This window comes from Erpetoichthys calabaricus, chromosome 1, assembly GCF_900747795.2.
Source record: "Erpetoichthys calabaricus chromosome 1, fErpCal1.3, whole genome shotgun sequence".
In the NCBI taxonomy this organism is placed as follows: domain Eukaryota; kingdom Metazoa; phylum Chordata; class Cladistia; order Polypteriformes; family Polypteridae; genus Erpetoichthys; species Erpetoichthys calabaricus.
In genome coordinates, this window is record NC_041394.2 from 103,758,616 (window position 1) to 103,783,315 (window position 24,700).

Consider the following 24,700-nt stretch of genomic DNA (forward strand, 5'->3'; position numbering starts at 1 on the left):
TGGGTTGGTTGCGTAATCAAATGGTATTTTTTAATCACAAAACTCCGAAAAGGTTACGTTTCAACGGTGTATCTCTTTAAAACGCGTTACAGAACCTAAAGAAATTTTGAAGCACTCATTTTGGTGAATGAAAACACGCAGAATCGGTAAACATACAGTATATACGGGCGGTGCAGAATAAAGAACACCGATACTCAAGAGTGAAAACTGCCTAAACACGCGCAAAGCCGTATGTGCACGCGCGCGTAAGAAAGTACAAAGGCCGCGCCAACGTAAATGATTACGCAAGAAGCAGCGATCCAATAGAATTATACTTCCTGGTGGGCGGGGACACCGCGCTATACCTTACGTACTCTGTCACAGACAGTACATGGCAGCGTCCACGGAAAGCATGGAAAACGCAGCCGCCTCACTTGAAGTGGTGTTGGAGTCCCTTCAGAAAGGGATTGTAAGCGGCACGGAGCTTGAAATGATGCGGAACCTAGCGACTTTATTTCGTGAACAGCCTTTCAGGTATTAACAAAGTATTCTTAAATAGAGCTTCTCAGGTTAATTTACAAAGAAATGTATCGATCACCTGTAAGACGCGTGCCTTATCAATGTAAAGGAGAAAATTACGATTCCTTAGTAAAATATTTAGCGTTTATTTCCATTGAACAAAATCTAATATTTGCTTCATTTGACTTACTGCATATAAGGCACATTCCCTTTCTACCAAGTTCCACGTAATCTTTTTTTTTTCGGTCCCTTCAGCAATTTCCATAAGTTTAAGGCGTATTTATATTTCTCCCCAAGGTTTATCAGTCAGTATATAATGTTAGCATTTTAACTGTGTAAAGAAGTACAGCAAGAACAACAACATATATTGATAATCAACCAGAGTTCATGTAACTAAGTTAACTTAGTTGGTGAAGTGCTCAAAATTTGAGCATTGCCTAGGGGACCGTTATTTTTAACACAAGTGTTCAAATTTCTTAATACTTGTCAATTGAAATTTGTTTTACATTCATTATTTAGATTAAGTTTTCCAGTTTACATTGTTTTATATATATTTTTATATATATACTTTTATTTATATACTTTATCAGTTGTATAAGCAAGGAGGTTTATTTTCCTCTCAGTTTTTCATTAGCAACTGACCTCTCAGATTAAATAACATTTTCTGCACATATTTTCTCAATACTCAATACACCTTGTTTGGAAATAGCAACATGTCATGCTCACAATCCACGTCTTATCCATCCATCCATTATCCAAACCTCTATATCCTAACTACTGGGTCACGGGGGGTCTGCTGGACCAACACAGGGCGCAAGGCAGGAAACAAACTCAGGGCAGGGCTCCAGCCCACCGTAGGACACACATACACACACCAAGCACACACTAGGGACAATTTAGGATCAACAATGCACCTAACCTGTATGTCTTTGGACTGTGGAGCACCTGGAGGAAACCCATGCAGACACTGGGAGAACATGCAAACTCCATGCAGGGAGGACCTGGGAAGTGAACCCAGGTCTCCCAACTGCGAAGAAGCAGCGCTTTGCATAATTTATCGAACAGGAATTGGCACAGCAAAGGTGGTTTATATAACTAAAAACTGACAACCTGTTGCAGTATACAGGTACCATCTGTATTCTGTCTCTTCACTAAGTCTGCAATCCTTTAAGAGACACCATTCCATTTCTAGTCACCCTCACTTCAGTTTAGTGTGCCAACAAACTTAACACACACACCTTTTAGGTTGCAAGAGAAAAGCTGTAGTCCAAAGTAAACTAAACCGCAAGAAAATTCAAACTCCATACAGGCACTGATTTGGTTTGGCCTGATAGGCAGCAATACTACTATTCACCTTTTCACTGTGCTGCCCAAAACTGAAGTGATTCTTAAAAATATTACATTTTCACTTTTAATAATGTGAAATTTACTAATAATAACAAAAAAGCTGCGGTGGGTTGGCACCCTGCCCGGGATTGGTTCCTGCCTTGTGCCCTGTGTTGGCTGGGATTGGCTCCAGCAGACCCCCGTGACCCTGTGTTTGGATTCAGCGGGTTAGAAAATGGATGGATGGATGGATAACAAAAAAGTTATTTGAGCACAACCTCAAACACAAGTATACAATAAAATATTTTCGTTTTGATTGCTAAAGGGAAATTGAATTAAAATATGATAAATATAATAATGAAACTAATTTTAGATCAGATTTAGGTGTTTTTGCTATTTATTGATACAAAAGTGTTAATACAAACAGGGCAGTAACTTCTATTCTGTTAGCAGTTTTTTTTTTTTTACATCATTTTATGCAATATACTAGCTAAACAATATTTCATGACCTTTTAAAAATAATTTCATTCTTTTTCAGAGAGAGTGCTGATGGTTATTTTTTTCACAACTTACTTCAAATTTTGTGCCAAGCAACCAAAGTCATTCAGCCACACTACATCACTGAAAAGTGTCTCACACCCACAGATGAGTTTCTCCAGGTGACAACTGAGTGCTTTAGATGTCAAAGGAATGCCTGCGTTGAGTGCCCCAAAAACCAGAGTAGTATGAGGTACAACTATTTAATATTTTTGCTTCTGTTATGATATTCACAGGGAAATGTATTTGTTTAATTTACTATAGTTATAGTGATGGAATGATTATTCATATACAGGTTGTGTGCAAACATTATGGGTGGGCATTCTGGTCCAATTTTATTTTTTGTTGATTTCTCTAAATAAGAAGGTGTTAATGCAACCAGTAAACCTAAGTATCACATAATCATACAAATTAAAATTCCCAGCTATTTATTTGCTGAATTCAATAGATTAGGAAAAAGCCTGTAAAATATAGCATGTGCCAATTTTTGTGCACCTTATGACTTAATGCTTAGATATCCCATTTGGCAGACATTTCAGCCTCCAAAATGTTTTTTGTGGCCAGCTAACAGCCATTTTGTTCTTGATTTAGGAATTGTCTTCCTCTTTCTTTTGCAGAATGCTGCTAGTTTAAAAAATATTCCTAGGCTGTCTTGCATGCATTGCATGTATTGCATGTGTGTGACTTACCCATGAAATTTTCAATAATATTCAAGTCTGGGGACTGTGAAGGGCATTACAAAACATTAGTCTGCCATTTCTTGAACTGGTTCATAGTTGATTTTTACGTATGTTTTATATAATTGACTAGTTTTAATATCCAGCCCCTAGGATTTACTAAATCCATTATTTCCTCTAAATATATTTTTGTATGGGGATTCCAAAGAACCTCAAAAATCATAATAGGTCCCCTGTTGTACTGTGTACATGCACACATAACTGGGGGAAGGAGAGAGGCAGAAACCTGATTTTTTTAAAAATTGCATTTAAAATAATAAGTAGTCCTCTGGAGTATTCCATTGTTAAAACATTCCAAAGTAATGTAACAGCGCATCTGAAAATGAGCATAAAGGCTGTGATAAGCTTCTTGTGTTTTATATCCCCTTTTTACATCCTTGAATTGAGCCCCTTATTATTTGCGCTATAGACACTGCTGCTGCATAACCTTATTGCACTCTTTCAACATATGTATAGCAAACCTGAATAAAAACTAAACTGACACTTTATTAATATGTTTCTGTTACCAGAATGCACTCAGCACATTCTTTCCTTCTTGGCTGTATGATTGAGCCGTGCAAATGGCCCCACTATGTGTTCTTCTTGCCTTACACCCAATGCTGCTGTTACAATAATAATGCAGGTATTTTTACTTCAATAAAATAAGTATTGCTTTAGTTTACTTGTTACTTTAAAAAGTAAGCAAACTATATAATGCACATTACTTTAAATGCATTACTGCTCCCAACATTCTGCTGCAGATCTTCATACTCTATGTTCAGTTCATCAACCATAAATTTAGCGATTTCTGAATTATTGAGACCAATTATTTTATCCAGGAGAAGGAATAATCCGATCACCTGAGCATTTACCTCAGGAAATTTATGTTTGTGCATGCTTTTACCTGTGGTTACTGAAAGCATGTGCAAAACTAACAGAGTACACTGAACATGCACGGGCTACAACATTCTTAACTGTAACCCACTTAAGTGTTTACACGGCCACATAGTTGGGTTATTCGTGGAGAAATCTATCTCTGTTAACCTACCTCGGTGACCAATTACCCGGTTTTTCTTACCAGCATAAGGGTCTACATGGCATATTTGAAACCAGGTTTCTGTGAGTTGCCGGGTTATTAAGGCAAATGTAAATGCTCTAATTAAGGCGGTCCTTTCTACAAATAGTCTCCCTTTTTTCTTTAAATACCTTTGCTGATTGTAGCTAAAGAGTTCATGTTTTGATTTATCAGACCACAGTATTTGATTCCTAAGTGTGTCTCTAAATGTTGTGTTGCATACTTTCGACATTGACCTTTGTGGTATAACTGCAGATAAAGATTTCTGGTGATGACTACTAATGTAGATAATTTGCTTCTGATAGTTTTTATCTTAACATTTTATAGAAATATGAAGTTTTATATTCAGTATTCAAAATATGGCATTTGCTGAGAAATAGTGCCTATAGTATGCATGTATTTCTTGTGTTGCAACTGAGGTCCACTTAATCTTCGCATACTACAGATAATATTTCTTTTCACAAGATGCGTTGAATACCAGCCAAAGATTGATTAAAACTGAAGATACGAGTGTATGACTGTGGGTAAGGTAATTAAGAAAAGATGCGTTTCAGACATAACATGCATAGTGCATTAACCAATGTAACTGCTTGTGATACTTGTTGAATGTATAACCATTCAACTCAGCATGGCCAATTTGGCCAGCTGTACTACTTTGCAAAAGCAGAAGCAGAACAGACTAAAACATTGAAGGACCATGAGATGAAAACAGAACAATGTCCAGTTTAAAATGTGATGAGGTCAAAGTCAGAAAACAAACCTGTAAAGAATCATTACCTGGAAAACTACTTTTAATGCAGATGTACTGTATACATGATGCAAAGTTCACTCACTCACTTTTCAACAAAAGCACTATTTCCCATTTATTGAAAAAGCTCAAGTTTGGCAGAATTGTACAATTAGGGTAGCAGGTATCAGCTAAGAAAGGACATTTTGATACATCGATATTTAGGCTGAACCTCGCACCAAAAAAAAAGTAAATACCATAAACTCTCAAAAATAATTTGACTAGTTTTGAATAGTTTAATTTGAAATTAGGAGACGTTATAGAAAAAGGAAATTACCCGATCTGTGTTTTTTTTATTTGTTAATATTTGTCAATAATAATGCTGTAGGAAGTGTGCTATTTTCAGGCACCCAGTCTTTCTTCCGCCTAGTACACACAAGTGTGAATGCCATCAGTACAGCAGCACCACTCACCAGTAGCATGGAAGAACAAGTGAATAAGTGGAGGTGTTGTGACAAGGGAAAAGAGACAGGCGGGTATGTGGCTTGAATTCTGAACTTGAAGAAGGAAGGTTTACTGAAGCATAAGCAATGAATAAAATAGACATAAAAGAGACATTTGAACCCCAGCCACTGGAACAACCCAGGCTGAAATATAACAAATATACCCTAAACTGCATGTGCTGACCCCAACCCCCCCCAAAAGGTCTCGCACCCATTTAATATCTCCATCAGAGCTAAAACATTAATGTTAACGCTTGCAGTGACTGTACATATAGTTCACAACATTATTTCTCTTCTAAAGGATGCAGTTTCTGACTTAATTCATTCTTCACAGTACATACACCAAATACTGAAATACTTAACACTGTTTACTGAGACGAATACACTATATAGTAAAACACACAAACTGCTTACTGAACTACATACATTGTATAGTGAGACTTTGTTTTATATGCAATGCATACACTTTCTGAATAAATAGTCAACAAACTTTATTCACTTTCTCTAGTTTAGAAAATACAAAAATGCTGATATTTTGTCTCATACATTATATACTAACATTTACTGACATAACTAGGACAGACCTGTAGCAGCTAAAAAATCAAAAAGGTTGTAAATTTGTTTTATGCTGTAAACTTCCTGCTGAGCAGCATCTAAACATGAGCATTTCTCTGACTCTTTACTGAAAATCTCATGGCACACATTATTTAGATACAATATTGAATCATATCATCTAGAGAAATTTTCTGACAACACAGTTATAGTTGTGTGAATCAACAGTGGGCAAGAGAATGACTACAAACACTTGTGGAGGACTTTGTTGAATGGTGCAGATTGAACCCCCTGCACCTCAACATTGATAAGATAAAAGAGATTATCGTAGACTTCAGGAAGGTCAAGTCCACTTAACCCTGAGCTGTCATTAATGGTGAATATGTGGAGATGGTAAGAAAATACAAATACCTTGTAATTCATCTAAACAACAGGTTTGAATGGAGAACTAGCACAGAGGCTGTATACAGGAAGTTCAGAGTTATTTTCTGAGGAGGTTGAAGTTGTTTGGTGTATGCAGGTCACCTTTACTTGTATCTGCAAGTAGCACTATTTAAGGTTGTTTCTACTGCCAGGCTCTGTAATCAGTCACTCTTCAGTTGGGGAGGCATTGTTCCCTGTTTGCTGAATGGTACTGAGATGGTCTAGCAGACATCTTAACAATGACGCTATGTGCAGTATGCTGTGCCAATGCTGCCAATAATACTGTAATTCATGTGATACTGTATCTGTATATCTATCTTGTTAACATACTTATTATTGTAATTTTTGTTATATTTGTGCTTTTTGTCTGCTGCTGTAACCCTACAATTTCCTTTGGGATTAATAAAACTATCTACCCATTCATCCTCATAATATGAAAAAATCTGCTCCTTAGTATTTTGCAGGTAGGATCCATTAAACATATATTTATTTTCCATTTCTTTTTTACATGTAATTTTATACTTGAAACCACTTAATCCAATTCCTGGCCTGCTGGCTGAGGAAGGTGTACAGGGATGAATCTCAGTATGCAGTGTATGTGTTTTAGTACAGTATTGTGACAAATGGTGCTATACCAGCACTTGACCCGGCACAGACAGACACGGGAGGCACACTAATAAAAACAAAAGTGCTTTTATTTTTCTTTTCTTCTGCCTGTGGGCACTGCCTTCCCCATTCCCAAAGGCGCAACAATAGTCCCACAAGCACAATATCACAATCACCACAGTTATTCTCCTTTTTTCTCCTCCACTCCTGTCCAGCAAGCTTAGTCCCTCTCCTACCGAATCTGGCTCTCGGAGTGGTGGCTGCTGGCTCCTTTTATAGCCCACCCGGAAGTGCTCCAGGTGTTTGATGACCCATTTCCGGCTGCACTTGTGGGTGTGGCAGAAGAACCGCCCACATGGGCTCAGGAACCACTGCAGCGCCCCCTTGTGGCACCCTTGGATCCCAACAGGGTCGTAGAGAACTCAGTCTCCCATGGAGCCCTGCGGGAATCTGAGGCACCACTGCCACCCAGGGGGGCTGCCATCTAGCATCCCATGGGAGGTACTGATCAGTCTATGCCTCTTCCCCGGACCATATACAGAAGAGGCGTCCCGGCCAGGCAAGGGCCCCGGCCATCCACCACAGTATATAATATGAGCATTTATAACTTTGAATTAATTTTCCTAATGGGGAATCAAAATGGCAGCACATACAGTAATCCCTCCTCCATTGCGGGGGTTGCGTTCCAGAGCCACCCGCGAAATAAGAAAATCCGCGAAGTAGAAACCATATGTTTATATGGTTATTTTTATATTGTCATGCTTGGGTCACAGATTTGTGCAGAAACACAGGAGGTTGTAGAGAGACAGGAACGTTATTCAAACACTGCAAACAAACATTTGTCTCTTTTTCAAAAGTTTAAACTGTGCTCCATGACAAGACAGAGATGACAGTTCTGTCTCACAATTAAAAGAATGCAAACATATCTTCATCTTCAAAGGAGTGCGTGTCAGGAGCACAGGCTGTCAGAAACAGATAGCAAAGCAAACAAATCAATAGGGCTGTTTGGCTTAAGTATGCGAAGCACTGCGGCACAAAGCTGTTGAAGGCGGCAGCTCACACCCCCTCCGTCAGGAGCAGGGAGAGAGAGAGAGAGAGAGAGAGAGAGAGAGAGAGACAGATAAAAACAAAGAGTGAAAAATCAATACGTGCCCTTTGAGCTTTTAAGTATATGAAGCTCCGTGCAGCATGTCGCTTCACTAAGCAGCTGCACACAGAAGGTAGCAACGTGAAGATAATCTTTCAGCATTTTTAGACGAGCGTCCATATGGTGTAGGTGTGCGAACAGCCCCCCTGCTCACACCCCCTACGTCAGGATCAGAGAAAGTCAGCGCAAGAAACACAGAGAAAAGTAAGTTGGGTAGCTTCTCAGCCATCTGCCAATAGTTGGGATTAATAAAGTATCTATCTATCTATCTATCTATCTATCTATCTATCTATCTATCTATCTATCTATCTATCTATCTATCTATCTATCTATCTATCTATCTATCTATCTATCTATCTATCTATCTATCTATCTATCTATCTATCTATCTATCTATCTATCTATCTATCTATCTATCTATCTATCTATCTATCTATCTAATAGCGTCCCTTGTATGAAATCAACTGGGCAAACCAACTGAGGAAGCATGTACCAGAAATTAAAAGACCCATTGTCCTCAGAAATCCGCGAACCAGCAAAAAATCCGCGATATATATTTAAATATGCTTACATATAAAATCCGCGATAGAGTGAAGCCGCGAAAGGCGAAGCGCAATATAGCGAGGGATCACTGTACAGGAAAATAAAGGTGGTGATGTGGCATAATGAAAATTACAAACAACAGAGGTGATAATTAAAAAAATAAAAAGTAGTAAAAAAATGAAAAATAAATTATATTGTCCACAACACCAGAAAAATGTAAAGAGTAGCCAAAAAATACTGTTAATTATATTGTACAAAATTAACTGTACAAGTCCTACCAATTCATGACAGCCACAGTGGATACAAGGCAGGAACCAAATTAAGACAGAATCTGTTCCATTGCTGGACACACAAATAATTCTCACTAAACCAATCAACCTAATATTCATGTTTCTAGAAGTAAGCTGCATTACCCTGAGAACATCTTACTAGATTTGAGCCCAGTGTCCTGGGAGCTGTGAGGCTGTAGATGAAACCACAGTGCCGCTGCACTACAAACTACAATATAGTCCACCAAATACAAAGACCTAGAAAATTAAACTAACACAACAAGAAATCATTAGCTTCAGGTGTTAATATTTTCTTTTGTATTGATTTTCTTTTATTCTTTAAATATGAGATTTAACTTTACAAAGACATTTATATATACTGTATGTTCAATTATGTATTGTAGATTAATACAAACCCTAAGAATTTGTACTTGGTATCTACTTCTTTATACTGCATGTCTTTTCACAGAATGGCATCATTAAAAATTTGCTTGCAGCAAATCAGTTTGTTTAGAAAGGGCAAGTTTTTATTCATTTTAAAGAAAAGGGTGAACAAGCAAATGAGAATGTCACAAACATTAATAAGGCAAAAAAGCAAGATGGGTTTTCAGTTGTAGTCTACTAGAGTTGTAGAAACACTTTATATATTTGAGGTGTTTGCTTTGTTGGTGTCTTCACCGAGGTCAGAACACAAGCCATCATCCCAGTCTAAAACAGGAGTGATGAGGATATCTATCATGTAAAACAATCCTCATTACACATACAATTCACATGTCATTTTTGTTTCTCTCTCTAATTTACTCTTATTGATATGGATTTATTCAGGGGATTCTTGTTTCCTTCACCTGGAAATGTCATATTCAGATTAAAAAAAAAGTATCAGACTGGATAACAGAATTAGAAATGATAACAATATGGATCAATACCTAGTAAATTAAAAAATATATAAACTATTTTTCTTTTTTAAGGCAACACATTGTCAGTCAGTACAATAACTAAAATGCGATTGAAAACAGTAAAAACACATATGCTCTATTTACAATTCAAACAGATCTGTAAAACAAATATTTTTTAAAGTTTGTGTTTTGGCAGCAAACTTAATCTTAACAAATGTTATGGGCAGTACACCTTTTTGAGCCTTTACAGCATGAGTTATGATCTGCTTGGCTCCACAAAACTCAAGACACATGCTTATCCATAAACTAGGCCACAAGGCTCTAAATGTCTCCTAATATCAAAAACAGCCTAACCCCAAACTCTAGCAGCAGGCTTCTTCCTGCACAGGCTTTATAATCAAAACTCAGAATATCACCTTGGGAAATATAATACCACTGATCAACAATGACAAATACAGTTTATTGACATTTCAAAATATATTTCATGAATTAAAAGAAAAAAAGGATGTAAAAAATAAAAACTACCAAAAGGCAAACCTACAATTACCAAAAAAAGTCTGAAAAATGTAATTGTATACTAAAAAAAAATAAAGTCCATTCACCAAAAAAAATAAATTGTACACATTGTATTCACAAAACAGCAAAATCTACAGTGTATCCAAAAGTGAGTTAAAAAAGCAGAAGTTAACCTTAATGCCACAGCAGCTATCTTTTGCTCTGTTGTGCTCCTAAATAGCACTGGGGTGATCCTCCAGCTGCAACATCATTTGGCCCTATTCTCTTGGATTCAATATGTACAAAAGAGGGAGGGTAAGTATTTTATCATTGAGGGGTCCTAGAGTGACTCTATTCTAACTTTCAGACTCTTTATTACATAGGTCTGAACTGTGTGTTCCAAATCTCTACTATAGCCCTCATATGTTCACACTTGCCAGTCTTTCACAAAGGTGCAGCTGTAATCTGAATCTCCACTTATGGTCACCATCAGAGTTAACTGCTATGCAGCTAAATACTTTCCTTTTCTCTTGTATCTTAAGACCCAAGATAGGATACTCAGCATGAGCTCAAGCGCGTGCAGAAGGAACTCGGAGTTCAGCTCAGGGCGGCGAAGGATAGTACAACAGGGGAAAGCTGGAGCAAATGTTGCAGAATGTGTGGGATGGGATGAAGATTATCACTGGCTGCAGCTCGAAGCGGGGTGTCTTCATCGAGAGACAGGGAGAAAGCAAACCTGATGAACAACATTTTTTAGTAGGTTTGACCACCCTAACCCACTCTCACTCTCACCTCAAGAGTACTGCATCCTCCACCCATCCTTCTGCTGATACCAGCATAGGAGAGATTTTTTTCCCCCACCCACAATTACAGCAGCCCAGGTAAGCAGAGAGCTAAGGAGACTTCGTGCCAGCAAAGCAGTGGGTCCAGATGGAGTATCGCCATGACTGTTGAATGCCTGTGCGTTGGAGCTGGGGAGTCCTCTACAATGTATCTTCAACCTGAGCCTAGAACAGGGGAGAGTCCCGAGGCTTTGGAAAACATCTTGCATCAACCCCGTCCCAAAAGTATCATGTCCTGGTGAGCTGAATGACTTCAGGCCTGTCGCCCTGACGTCACATGTGATGAAGACCAGTAAGAATGGTGTAATTGCAGTAAGAATTATGTTTCTGGACTTCTCTAGCGCCTTCAACACCATCCAACCTCTGCTCCTTAGGGACAAGCTGGCAGAGATGGGAGTAGATTCATACCTGGTGCCATGGATCGTGAACTATCTTACAGACAGACTTCAGTATGTGCGTCTCAGGAACTGCAGGTCTGACATTGTGGTCAGCAGTACAGGAGCACCGCAGGGGACTGTGCTTTCTCCGGTCCTGTTCAGCCTATATACATCGGACTTCCAATACAACTCGGAGTCCTGCCACTTGCAAAAGTTTGCTGACGACACTGCTATCGTGGGCTGCATCAGGAGTGGGCAGGAAGAGGAGTATAGGAACCTATTCAAGGACTTTGTTAAATGTCGCGACTCAAACCACCTACAACTGAACACCAGCAAAACCAAGGAGCTGGTGGTGGATTTTAGGAGGCCCAGGCCCCTCACGGACCCTGTGATTATCAGAGGTGACTGTGTGCAGAGGGTACAGACCTATAAATACCTGGGAGTGCAGCTGGATGATAAACTGGACTGGACTGCCAATACTGATGCTCTGTGCAAGAGAGGACAGAGCTGACTATACTTCCTTAGAAGGTTGGCATCTTTCAACATCTGCAGTAAGATGCTGCAGATGTTCTTTCAGACGGTTGTGCCAAGATTCCCTCTTCTACATGGTGGTGTGCTGGGAAGGCAGCATAAAGAAGAGAGGAAGCCTCACGCCTGGACAAACTGGTGAGGAAGGCAGGCTCTATTGTAGGCTCGGAGCTGGACAGTTTGACATCTATGGCGGAGCGACGGGCGCTGAGAAGGCTCCTGTCAATCATGGAGAATCCACTGCATTCATTGAACAGTATCATCTCCAGACAGAGGAGCAGCTTCAGCGACAGACTGCTGTCACTGTCTTGCTCCACTGACAGACTGAGGAGATTGTTCCTCCCCCACACTATGCAACTATTCAATTCCACGGAGGGGAAACGTTAACAAAATACAAGGTTATTGACTGTTATACCTGCCTCGCACTCTCCACTTTGCATTTTTTAACTTGCAGTGCATTTTTATGACTCTTTAATTAATATTGTTTTTATCAGTATGCTGCTGCTGGAGTATGTGAATTTCCCCTTGGGATTAATAAAGTATCTATCTATCTATCTATCTATCTATCTATCTATCTATCTATCTATCTATCTATCTATCTGTCTGTCTGTCTGTCTGTCTGTCTGTCTGTCTGTCTGTCTGTCTGTCTGTCTGTCTGTCTGTCTGTCTGTCTGTCTGTCTCTGTCTATAACAAGCAGTTTACAACTTTACTCATGTATTTTAAATTAACCTATTTACTTGAGATTTCAGATGTGCTTATTTTAGGAGCAAAGTAAAATAAATGTGTCACATCATGCCAAATACAACCAGGATGGATAATGATTGTTCTTGCTAGAAGTCTAGGCACACACTTTACCTAAATGGCAAGGTGGTCTTCAAAGTAAGCTGATTGGTCTCCTGAACTAGAGTGGTCTCTGGATGGAGTAAGAGAGATTGAGCTGCTCTGTAACTCTGCATTTTTGCTAGTCTTGTGCTTTGCTGATTCATCCCATGGACCAATGGGAGTCATTGTGTAGGGGCTAACTCCCCACTGATGTTCAGGTCTTGTCCATTATGACCAATCCAAAATTTTGTGTATTATACTTTGTAGCGTTTTTCTTGTAGCCATGGGCTAGGATCACGCTGATTCTCTGTCCTTCCTGTCTCTCAGCTTGTGACTAATGTGCGTGTAGATGCCCCTAGTTCTTTATTTATACTGGTTTTGACCTGATTTTGTCTGAGTAGAACAGACATAGCAAGATCTTATCTTGTATCTGTCCTCTAAGTAAAACATGTTACAAGAAACATTTTTCTTCTGACTAATAAAATAACGTTTTTCTAAATGCATAGTTGGTTTATAACTATAAAATATGTCTTTTTTAATATGTAAAATATGAAAGCAAATCCATCCATCCATCCATTTTCCAACCCACTGAATCCGAACACAGGGTCACGGGGGTCTGCTGGAGCCAATCCCAGCCAACACAGGGCACAAGGCAGGAGCCAATCCTGGGCAGGGTGCCAACCCACCGCAGGACACACACAAGCACACCCACACACCAAGCACACAGTAGTGCCAATTCAGAATCGCCAATCCACCTAACCTGCATGTCTTTGGACTGTGGGAGGAAACCGGAGCGCCCGGAGGAAACCCACGCAGACACGGGGAGAACATGCAAACTCCACGCAGGGAGGACCTGGGAAGTGAACCCAGGTCCCCAGGTCTCCCAACTGCGAGGCAGCAGCGCTACCCACTGCGCCACCGTGCCGCCCTAAATGAAACTATTCAGTAATAAATAAAACAGAACAAAGGCATAAATTAATTTAAAGAAGATAAAATGAATAAAAAGAAAAGACAAACTAGTCATGGATGAGACCCTAGCCATTTCCTAACGTTGTACTTGTGGTCCTGATTTAGGAACTATGTAGGAAATGTTTAGATCTTAAGCATCAATTATTTTAAAACTGCTGTAGTCTAGCTGATTTATTAGATTTAAAAGATTAAACTGATGTCCAAATGACAATCTCTTGAGATTTGTCTTTTGTTTTGCTGTCTTCCAGCTCAGAATGGCATTATAATCTTATATAAGGTAAAATATGCCAGATTTACATTTCCAAATAACTGCCTAAAAATGCCTTTTTTTTTTTGGATGTAATTTTCTCACATATCGAACACTGAAAGTGGCTCTGTGCAATAGATGCACTGTTTCAGTTCCCCATTTCATATTCCTCTTTGCATTATGCGAAGCACAATTGTATATAGCAATCATATTGAATGTGGATTTTATGCAGACACGCTTGGTCAGTAGTGGACTAGGCACCAGTCAATGGCAGTAAATGTTACATAAAATTAATTCAGTTCACACTTGAGCACATGTGATATACAGGAAAATGCTTTCCTTGGAGAAACAGTGTGTTATCTCTAAACCTCATTGTAAAAGGCATGCCTTCCTTTTTAGAAAATAGTTAAAAGTCTGTCTGAAGGATAAAGCTTTTGGGTATTGTTCATATCATTTTACGTTATTGGAATACATCTTTAATGGAAATGTTTACTCCTTGTGCTTACACTTTTCACACCTGTGGCATAAACTGCAGACATCAGATCTGTACCTGCAAGGCATTTGCATTATCCCCTTCCACCCTTCAGCCCCCCCTAAACACTCCATTTGCCATGAGATGTAAATATCTCATTTCCTGTGCCCAAACAGCTGTAGGTTTCTTCTGATTTGTACCTGCTTGATCTCTCAGAATTGTATAACATTTTTGACACCAAAGTTTTTAAATAAGGGATCAGTAACTTGCACAGTATTGTTTAAGAATTGCTAATATGTCAATTTTTGAATAGAAAATAACTATAGATTAATTTAATGTGTGCATATGTTAACATAAATGATAGTTTTAGAAAACCTATCATTTTTTTTTCTAGAACACATGGCTAAATCCACCCATCCCCCATTCTTTTTTATATGGGCCAGGATCTTGTCAAATATTACGTTTAACCCCTGATTTGCATGTGCTATTCTGTTAGTTATTTTTCAATAAAGTAACTCTGGTAATTAAATAAAATACTATGAATTGTATTTGGTGTATCTTATTAAATTACATTTTTTTGTCTCCTTTGCATGTCATATTATTTTCGAACCTGCTATTTAAAAAATGGCATCATTCCTTCCTGCTTAATAAAAGCACTTATATATGTACACTGTATTGGTTTATACTGTTTCTGCGGCATTGGCATCGTTGGCTTAAATGTTAGTGCACCAAGACCACTGCATGTCTGTTACAGAGATTAAACACTATTACCATCTTTTAATTTTCATCAAATTGTGCTGTTAATTTGCCTCCTAACTCAGTGACACATTGTCTTAATGCACATAATATTGTAAACTTATTGATGTATCTGCCATTCTATATTTGTATTTTTGTCATCATCACATTTTCCATATGTGTTGCGCTTATTGTTCAGTAGTGTGTATGTTACCAAATATGGTGCAATAGGAGAAACATGTGAAGTACTGAGGACTAATTTTATTTCAGAATTGTATAAAATAAATGCCTCGGGCTCAGTCATGCAACATGTTGTTCAAATACGTAAGTTAGATATATTTTAAATAGCACTGCAGAATATCACATGTTGAGTAACTATGTAAATAATATTTTCATCAAGTCCATTGATTTATCAATGATTGACATTTATTTAATCTGACATTGATTCATAAAGATTTGTAAATATTTACATGGTGTCCAGGAAACAGATTTGAATAGAAGCAATAGCCACATTTGGTAGTCTTCAGTTTTGAGCATAGCAAAGTGAAGTATAACTGTCAAAATGTACAGCATATTTGTATTTTTATTTATAGTAGCTAAGTGTGATGTCAGATATGCAGTTAATGTGCTTATTTAGACAAAACAAGATACCTAACTACATGCATTTCTTCATGTGAAAGATGCTCTTATTTATCAAAACATGAACATGTGATTGCAAAGGTATGCGAAAACTTCAAAGCTTTATGTAGAATTACTTTATACAGTATGTTGAGACTTGAAAGTTATTAACATGACGTGATATGAAAGTTTGGAGCGAACATTTTTTATGTGGGTGGTGGGTCCACAGTTATTCATGAAATTTGCTAGTAAATAGCAAACTGCCTCTAGACATTCTTAAGTTTAGTAAGGCACAATATACAGTAAAATCTGTAATGTTTGTCATGCTCTGTTAATCATGACTTTACAAGATGGTACATTACATACTGTAACAATATTGTATTACAGAAACTTTTAGTAATTCTACTGTTGACCATTGACAGTGTTGTTCTCTAAGTGGGCTATAGTGTTGACTTGTTTTTGTTCACCAGCTATTCATCTAGTGCAGTGCACTTAAATTTTATTGCATTATTTTCTGATTCTCTTTGATTTCTTTGGACAGGATTGTTTAAGGACTGTTTAATTGTAGTGGTGGACACAGAGAAAGAGTTTGTGTTATTTAAACTGAAAGAGAAAAAGAAGGTAAACAATGACAGGAATCTAGAGTCCATGAAGTGAATGTAACTGAGATGAAAACTGAAAACACAAAACTTGTGTATGCAGACTTTTAAAGTGTACGTTTGGCCCCAGAGGACAGACAACTGAAAGGGGAGGTGCATTTTTTTTTCAGAAGCTTGAATAAATTGTGATGCCTTGTATGCCTTGTTATTATGTGTGTGTATATATATATATATATATATATATGGAAGAGAAGGTCTGTGATACGGTTTGCATATTTGCAGTTGGAGATCCACAAAGGGAGAAAAAACGAATCACGTATCATAAAATAGTTTTATTCCTGAGCTTTCAACCCCTATCAGGGGTCTTCATCAGAGGATAATGCTTAGACTTACAAGAATCAAAGGCAATATATAGCAACACATTCAGGGGGGGGGTGGGTGGAGGTGACTAAGTCCGTATGATCAAAAGGGGGGGGGTTATCTTAAGGCCAGTACAAAAAGCGCCAGAGAGTTGGCCGAGTCTTGGCTATCAGATGAAAATGCCATCAACAGACACTTGGACATAAACCCAGCATATGCCAACTTAAGAAGGACATATGCACTTTAATTTAACGATAAACCCCCCCCCTTTTGATCATATGGACTTAGTCACCTCCACCCACCCCCCCCCTGAATGTGTTGCTATATATTGCCTTTGATTCTTGTAAGTCTAAGCATTATCCTCTGATGAAGACCCCTGATAGGGGTTGAAAGCTCAGGAATAAAACTATTTTATGATACGTGATTCGTTTTTTCTCCCTTTGTGGATCTCCAACTGCAAATATATATATATATATATATATATATATATAAAATTTATTCTATACAATGCCTGCTTTTCATACATTGCCGTTAACATATATAACATATGTATATTGTATGAACCATTTAGGAATGACAGCCATTTTTATACATTGTCCCCCCATTTTCAGGAGCTCAAAAGTATTGGACAAATAACTGATAAACTATTCCCTCATTATTTTCATTAATGATTAAGCAGGTAGAAGGTATGGAGTTGATTACAAGTGTGGAATTTGCATTTGGAAGCTGTCTATGTGAACTCTCAATTCTTATTCCATGCAAGTAAAAACAGGCCATCATTAGGCAGATAAAACAAAACAAACCCATCCAAGAGAGAGCAGAAACACTAATTGTGGTCAAATCAACCATCTGGTACATTCTTAAAGAGAAGGGACACACTGATGAGCTCAGCAACACCAGAAGGCCTGGACAACCATGGAAGACAACTGTGCTGGATGATCGCAGAATTCTTTCCTTGGTGAAGGAAAATGAATTCACTACATGTAGCAAAACCAAGAAAACTCTCTGGGAGGTAGATCTATCATTGCCAAATTCTATGTTTTTAAAATGATCATTATATCCGTGATTATGTTTGTCCATATTCTTTTTAGCCCATGAAAATGGGGGGACCATTAATAAAAATGTCTGTCTTTTCTAAATGGCGCATACAATGTTTTTGTTAAACGCCTTTAATTAGAACTGCAAGTCTATACTTCAGTCACATGGTGTTTGATTGCTTCGTTTCAAATCCATTGTGATGGTGCACAGAGCAAAAATTTTGAAAATTTTATCACTGGTCATATGCTATTGGATCTAACTATGTGTGTACAGTAATTATTGCCCTAAGTATAGATATCAGCATTTTTAGGTGAGTATCAATTTTCTGTAGCCATTCTGTAGCATATTAAGGTCAACACATTTTTCCCTCATTGGAATTGCGTGTTCTCATAATTTTCCCATGTTGTTAAATTAATAAGGGAGTTTGGCCTTTGTGCCACCTCATATTTATACTTCAATGAAACAGGAAGTCATGGATTACTGCTTCAAAATGTGTACACACTCTGATCAATCTAAATTCAGATAAAAATAGTAAAATTCTTCAGCAGCTCTTTGTTCATTAGAATTTCTAGGGGTTTGTTCATTAGAATTTCTAGGGGTGCCAATAATCATGGCATAAGTGGATATGTAGTGGGATTTTTTTCCCTCAGTATAATTTTACTTCCATTAAAGGTTGGATTTCTGTTACTGTTTTCAGTGTGATATTAAGGTAATTCATCAAAAAGTGATTGTTTTCATTTTCTACTACCCTTTTTACTCTTCTTTACCCGGGTGCCAATAATTGTGAAGGATGATTTTAAGATGCTTATTTCTCAAACTATGGGCGTTGAAATACCTATTGTACAGTTGTGCATCTGTGTCTGCTCTCTCTTTTTCTGTCTTGGTTAGATCTAGTTGGCCGTGTTCTCTTATGATAGTAATAGATGCCTTAGTATGAAATCTTTGTTTTTTTTTTGAAAATCTTTCACATGGAATAATCTTCATTTAAAAAGTAGACTGACATGATTCTTGAGAAAGCTCTTTCATTTCATTCACTTTTAAACCCAGACTTTAACTTTAAGCATGCCAGTACCTTCCAACCCAAAGAAAGACTGTTTGCTCGCTTTGTTGAAGGGAATAACTGACTTCAGCGGTGCTAATGCAATTACAAAGGTTTCTCAAATAACCAATCAGCATTTAACATGACTAATTAAGGATGAGCTACAGGAGTTTACCATTAAGACACTGAAGGAATGGCAGCTGAAAATGGGACTTTGCAGTCATATGTTACCCCTCCTTTAACCGTCACCTTATCGTGGTGGAGGGGTTTGCGTGTCCCAATGATCCTAGGAGCTCTGTTGTCCGGGGCTTTATGCCCCTGGTAGGGCCACCCAAGGCAAACTGGTCCTAGGTGAGGGATGAGACAAAGAGCGGTTAAACAAACCTCCTATGAAGAAAAACAATTTTGGACGGCGTTTTCCCTTGCCCGGACGCGGGTCACCGGGGCCCCACTCTGGAGCCAGGCCTGGAGGTGGGGCTCGATGGCGAGCGCCTGGTGGCCGGGCCTGCACCCATGGGGCTCGGCCGGGCACAGCCCGAAGAGGCAACGTGGGTCCCCCTTCCCATGGGCTCACCACCTATGGGAGGGGCCAAGGAGGTCGGGTGCAGTGTGAGTTGGGTGGTGGCCGAAGGCGGGGACCTTGGCGGTCCGATCCTCGGCTACAGAAACTGGCTCTTGGGACGTGGAATGTCACCTCTCTGAAGGGGAAGGAGCCTGAGCTAGTGCGCAAAGTTGAGAGGTTCCGGCTAGATATAGTTGGACTCACCTCGACGCACAGCTTGGACTCTGGAACCAATCTCCTTGAGAGGGGCTGGACTCTCTACCACTCTGGAGTTGCCCCCGGTGAGAGGCGCCGAGCAGGTGTGGGTATACTTATTGCCCCCCAACTTGGAGCCTGTACATTGGGGTTTACCCCGGTGGACGAGAGGGTAGCCTCCCTTCGCCTTCGGGTGGGGGGACGGGTCCTAACTGTTGTTTGTGCATATGCACCGAACAGCAGTTCGGAGTACCCACCCTTTTTGGAGTCCCTGGAGGGGGTGCTAGAGGGCATACCTTCTGGGGACTCCCTCGTTCTGCTGGGAGACTTCAATGCTCACGTGGGCAATGACAGTGAGACCTGGAAGGGCGTGATTGGGAGGAATGGCCCCCCTGATCTGAACCCGAGCGGTGTTTTGTTATTGGACTTCTGTGCTCGTCACGGATTGTCCATAACGAACACCATGTTCAAGCATAGGGGTGTTCATATGTGCACTTGGCACCAGGACACCCTAGGCCTCAGTTCGATGATCGACTTTGTGGTCGTGTCGTCGGACTTGCGGCCACATGTCTTGGACACTCGGGTGAAGAGAGGGGCGGAGCTGTCAACTGATCACCACCTGGTGGTGAGTTGGCTTCGATGGTGGGGGAGGATGCCGGTCAGGCGTGGTAGGCCCAAACGTGTTGTGAGGGTCTGCTGGGAACGTCTGGCAGAGCCCCCTGTCAGAAGTAGCTTCAACTCCCACCTCCGGCAGAACTTCGACCACATCCCGAGGGAGGTGGGGGACATTCAGTCCGAATGGGCCATGTTCCGTGCCTCTATTGTTGAGGCAGCTGACCGGAGCTGTGGCCGTAAGGTGGTCGGTGCCTGTCATGGCGGCAATCCCCGAACCCGCTGGTGGACACCGGCGGTGAAGGATGCCGTCAAGCTGAAGAAGGAGTCCTACAGGACCCTTTTGTCCTGTGGGACCCCGGAGGCAGCTGATAGGTACCGGCAGGCCAAGCGGAATGCGGCTTTGGTGGTTGCTGAGGCAAAAACTCGGGCGTGGGAGGAGTTTGGGGAGGCCATGGAGAATGACTTTCGGACGGCTTCAAGGAGATTCTGGTCCACCATCCGGCGTCTCAGGAAGGGGAAGCAGTGCAGTGTCAACACTGTATATGGTGGGGATGGTGCGCTGCTGACCTCGACTCAGAATGTTGTGGGTCGGTGGGGGGAATACTTCGAAGACCTCCTCAATCCCATTAACATGCCTTCCAATGAGGAAGCAGAGCCTGGGGACTCAGAGGTGGGCTCCCCCATCTCTGGGACTGAGGTCACCGAGGTGGTCAAAAAACTCCTTGGTGGTAGGGCCCCGGGGGTGGATGAAATACGCCCGGAGTTCCTCAAGGCTCTGGATGTTGTAGGACTGTCTTGGCTGACACGCCTCTGCAACATCGCATGGACATCAGGGACAGTGCCTCTGGATTGGCAGACCGGGGTGGTGGTCCCCCTCTTTAAGAAGGGGGATCGGAGGGTGTGTTCCAACTACAGAGGGATCACACTCCTCAGCCTCCCTGGAAAAGTCTATTCAGGGGTCCTGGAGAGGAGGGTCCGTCGGATAGTCGAGCCTCGGATTCAGGAGGAACAGTGTGGTTTTCGTCCTGGTCGCGGAACAGTGGACCAGCTCTATACCCTTAGCAGGGTCCTGGAGGGTGCATGGGAGTTTGCCCAACCAGTCTACATGTGTTTTGTGGACTTAGAAAAGGCATTCAACCGTGTCCCTCGGGGAATCCTGTGGGGGGTACTCCGAGAGTATGGGGTACCGGCCCCCCTGATAAGGGCTGTTCAGTCCCTGTACGATCGGTGCCAGAGCTTGGTCCGCATTGCCGGCAGTAAGTCGAACCCGTTTCCAGTGAGAGTTGGACTCCGCCAGGGCTGCCCTTTGTCACCGATTCTGTTCATATCTTTTATGGACAGAATTTCTAGGCGCAGCCAGGGTGTTGAGGGGGTCCAGTTTGGTGGGCTCAGGATTGGGTCACTGCTTTTTGCAGATGATGTTGTCCTGTTTGCTTCATCAGGCCGTGATCTTCAGCTCTCTCTGGATCGGTTCGCAGCCGAGTGTGAAGCGGCTGGGATGAGAATCAGCACCTCCAAATCCGAGACCATGGTCCTCAGCCGGAAAAGGGTGGAGTGCCCTCTCAGGGTTGGTAGTGAGATCCTGCCCCAAGTGGAGGAGTTCAAGTATCTCGGGGTCTTGTTCACGAGTGAGGGAAGAATGGAGCGTGAGATCGACAGGCGGATCGGTGCGGCATCCGCAGTAATGCGGGCATTGCATCGGTCTGTCGTGGTGAAAAAGGAGCTGAGCCGCAAGGTGAAGCTCTCAATTTACCAGTCGATCTATGTTCCTACCCTCACCTATGGTCATGAGCTATGGGTAGTGACCGAAAGAACGAGATCGCGAATACAAGCGGCTGAAATGAGTTTCCTCCGCAGGATGTCTGGGCTTTCCCTTAAAGATAGGGTGAGAAGCCCAGTCATCCGGGAGGGGCTCAGAGTAGAGCCGCTGCTCCTCCGCATCGAGAGGAGTCAGATGAGGTGGCTCGGGCATCTGATCAGGATGCCTCCTGGACGCCTCCCTGGTGAGGCGTTCCGGGCACGTCCAACCGGGAGGAGGCCCCGGGGAAGACCCAGGACACGCTGGAGGGACTATGTCTCTCGACTGGCCTGGGAACGCCTTGGGATTCTCCCGGAAGAGTTAGAAGAAGTGGCCGGGGAGAGGGAAGTCTGGGCATCTCTGCTCAAGCTGCTGCCCCCGCGACCCGACCTCGGATAAGCGGGAGACAATGGATGGATGGATGGATGGATGTTAGTAATACATTAAGCATCAGTCATTTCAAGCAGTAATAGCCAATAGCAACAATAGTAATGTCAGGGCTATATTTTTAAATCCGTTTAATGATACCTTGTTAAAAATTTATTGATTTCTCACCTAAACATAAACATTTCTGAATGATTCCAAACTTTTGAATGCTAGTGTATATATATTAGGGACCGACTGTTATAGATTTTTTTACATTAATAATGATATTGATATGTGGGCAGCAAAGATTACTGATATATATTGTACCAGTTTTGTTGTTGTGTTTTAAGTGTTAGGTTTTCCTAAAAAAAATCTGAATGAAAAGAAAAAAAAAAAGTTCATGTGAATATATCATTTAAATAGGGTAAACAGCAGAGTTTTTTTAATTATTCCAAAGCACAGATGCATCTGATGTTTGCCACTCTGTTGTAAGTATATACTGCATGTGTTGTGAGCAGAAGTGTCTTATTAAAATGATGTTTTTAAAGATAATGATATAGCCTGTGATGAACTAAATATGAAGAATTAAATATTTTAGTATCAAAAATAAAACATGTGAGTTGGGGTTGGAGTAAATAATAAGAGAAAGTAATTATGATATTAAAGCATTCACAGAAACCTGACTAAATAACAAAGATGAGGATGAGTATAACATAGAGGGATACACATTTAGGAAGGATAGACTAAACAGAAAAGGAGGTGGGATAGCTGTTTGTCAAACTGAATTTAAATGCAAGTCCTCTTCAGTTGAACGGTGAGTCCCTTCTTAGTGAGGCAATGTGGCTTCACCTGGAAAAGCATTAGGCAAAGAGGCCTTATCTTAGGAGTGTGTTATAGACTGACAAATGCAGACAGTAATTTTAATGCTCATCTTTTTAGTAATATTAAAAATACACGTTTTCAGGGGGATATTATAGATATAGGGGATTTTAACTTCCCAGATATTAACTGGGGAAACCTTGCAAACAGCGTAGCACAAGCGGAATAGTTTTTAGAAGTAATCAGTGACTGACAATGAGAGGAAAAGCCAGTCTAGATTCAGTATTTTCTAATAATCAGGATAGAATTGAGGGTGTAGAGTCAAGTGATCATAGTATAGTACAGTTCTCAGTGTTTTGTAAGGATGTAGATGCAAAGACTAAAACTGTTAAGTTTATCTTTTGTAGGGCAAATTTTGAGCATATGTGGTAAAGTCTAAGAAGGATAGACTAGGATACGCTTTTAAGTGTGGAGACAGGTGAGGAGCAGTGGTACAGGTTTACATATAATGCAGGACAGGTGCATAACTATATTAGTAGGAAATTAAAAAACTCTGCAGTTGGTTAATAAAGAGCTAAAAAGGAACATACTAAGGATAAAAAACAGCAGTATAAGGTTTATAAAATTAATGTGAATTGTGGGGCATATAAATGCATGAGGGCAACAACCATTAAGAAGGACAATAGGGAGGCTAAAAGACAGTTAGAGAGAAATATAGCAGATAAGGCGAAAGATAACCTAAAGAGTTTCTTTCAGTATTTTAGTAGTAAAAGAACAGTCAGGGAGGAGGTGAAGTGCATCAGAAATAGTATGCAGACAGTGAACTAGCAGATGCTCTAAACCTACATTTTTCTGAGGTCTTCACATAAAGAGTAAAAGGGACTACTAACGAGGTACTAAGAGATTTAAAATTTGTAGAAGGAGAAAGTACTGCTTGGATTAAATAGGCTGAAATCAAGCAGATTGCCAAGACCAGATAGTATTTACCCTTGAGTTCTTAAGGAGGTTAGAGAGTACATATATAAACCCTTAATTTGTACCTTTAGGAAGTCACTGTGCACTCGGGAAATTCCAAAGGACTGGAAAATGTGAAATATTATGCCCTTTTAATAAAAGGGTGACCAGGCAGATCCAAACAACTATGGTCCAGTAAGCTTAACATACAACAGAAGAAAATTAATGGAAGGAATTATTAAGGATAGGACTAAGCAACACATGGCAAGAACAAGACTTTTATTGAACAGTCCGTATGAGTTCATTAGAGGGAGGTCATGTTTTACCAACGTACTTCAATCCACTGAGGAAGCAACAAGAGGCTGTGATCAAAATGGAGCATATAATATTATTTATCTTGATTTTCTGAATGCTTTTTATAAATTGCCAAG

The 24,700-nt window shown here is 40.4% G+C and overlaps 1 protein-coding gene across 1 annotated transcript in view; it reads left to right on the forward strand.

Moving 5' to 3' along the window:
- Positions 1-331: 331 nt before the first annotated feature.
- The window catches only part of atxn10 (ataxin 10), a 197,018-nt gene continuing 172,649 nt past the window's right edge, over positions 332-24,700 (forward strand). Inside the window, exons 1-2 of the mRNA XM_028804614.2 lie at positions 332-513; positions 2,363-2,554. Of these exons, the coding sequence (XP_028660447.1) occupies positions 371-513; positions 2,363-2,554 (335 nt within the window). The 5' untranslated portion in view covers positions 332-370. The remainder of the gene's footprint in view (positions 514-2,362; positions 2,555-24,700) is intronic.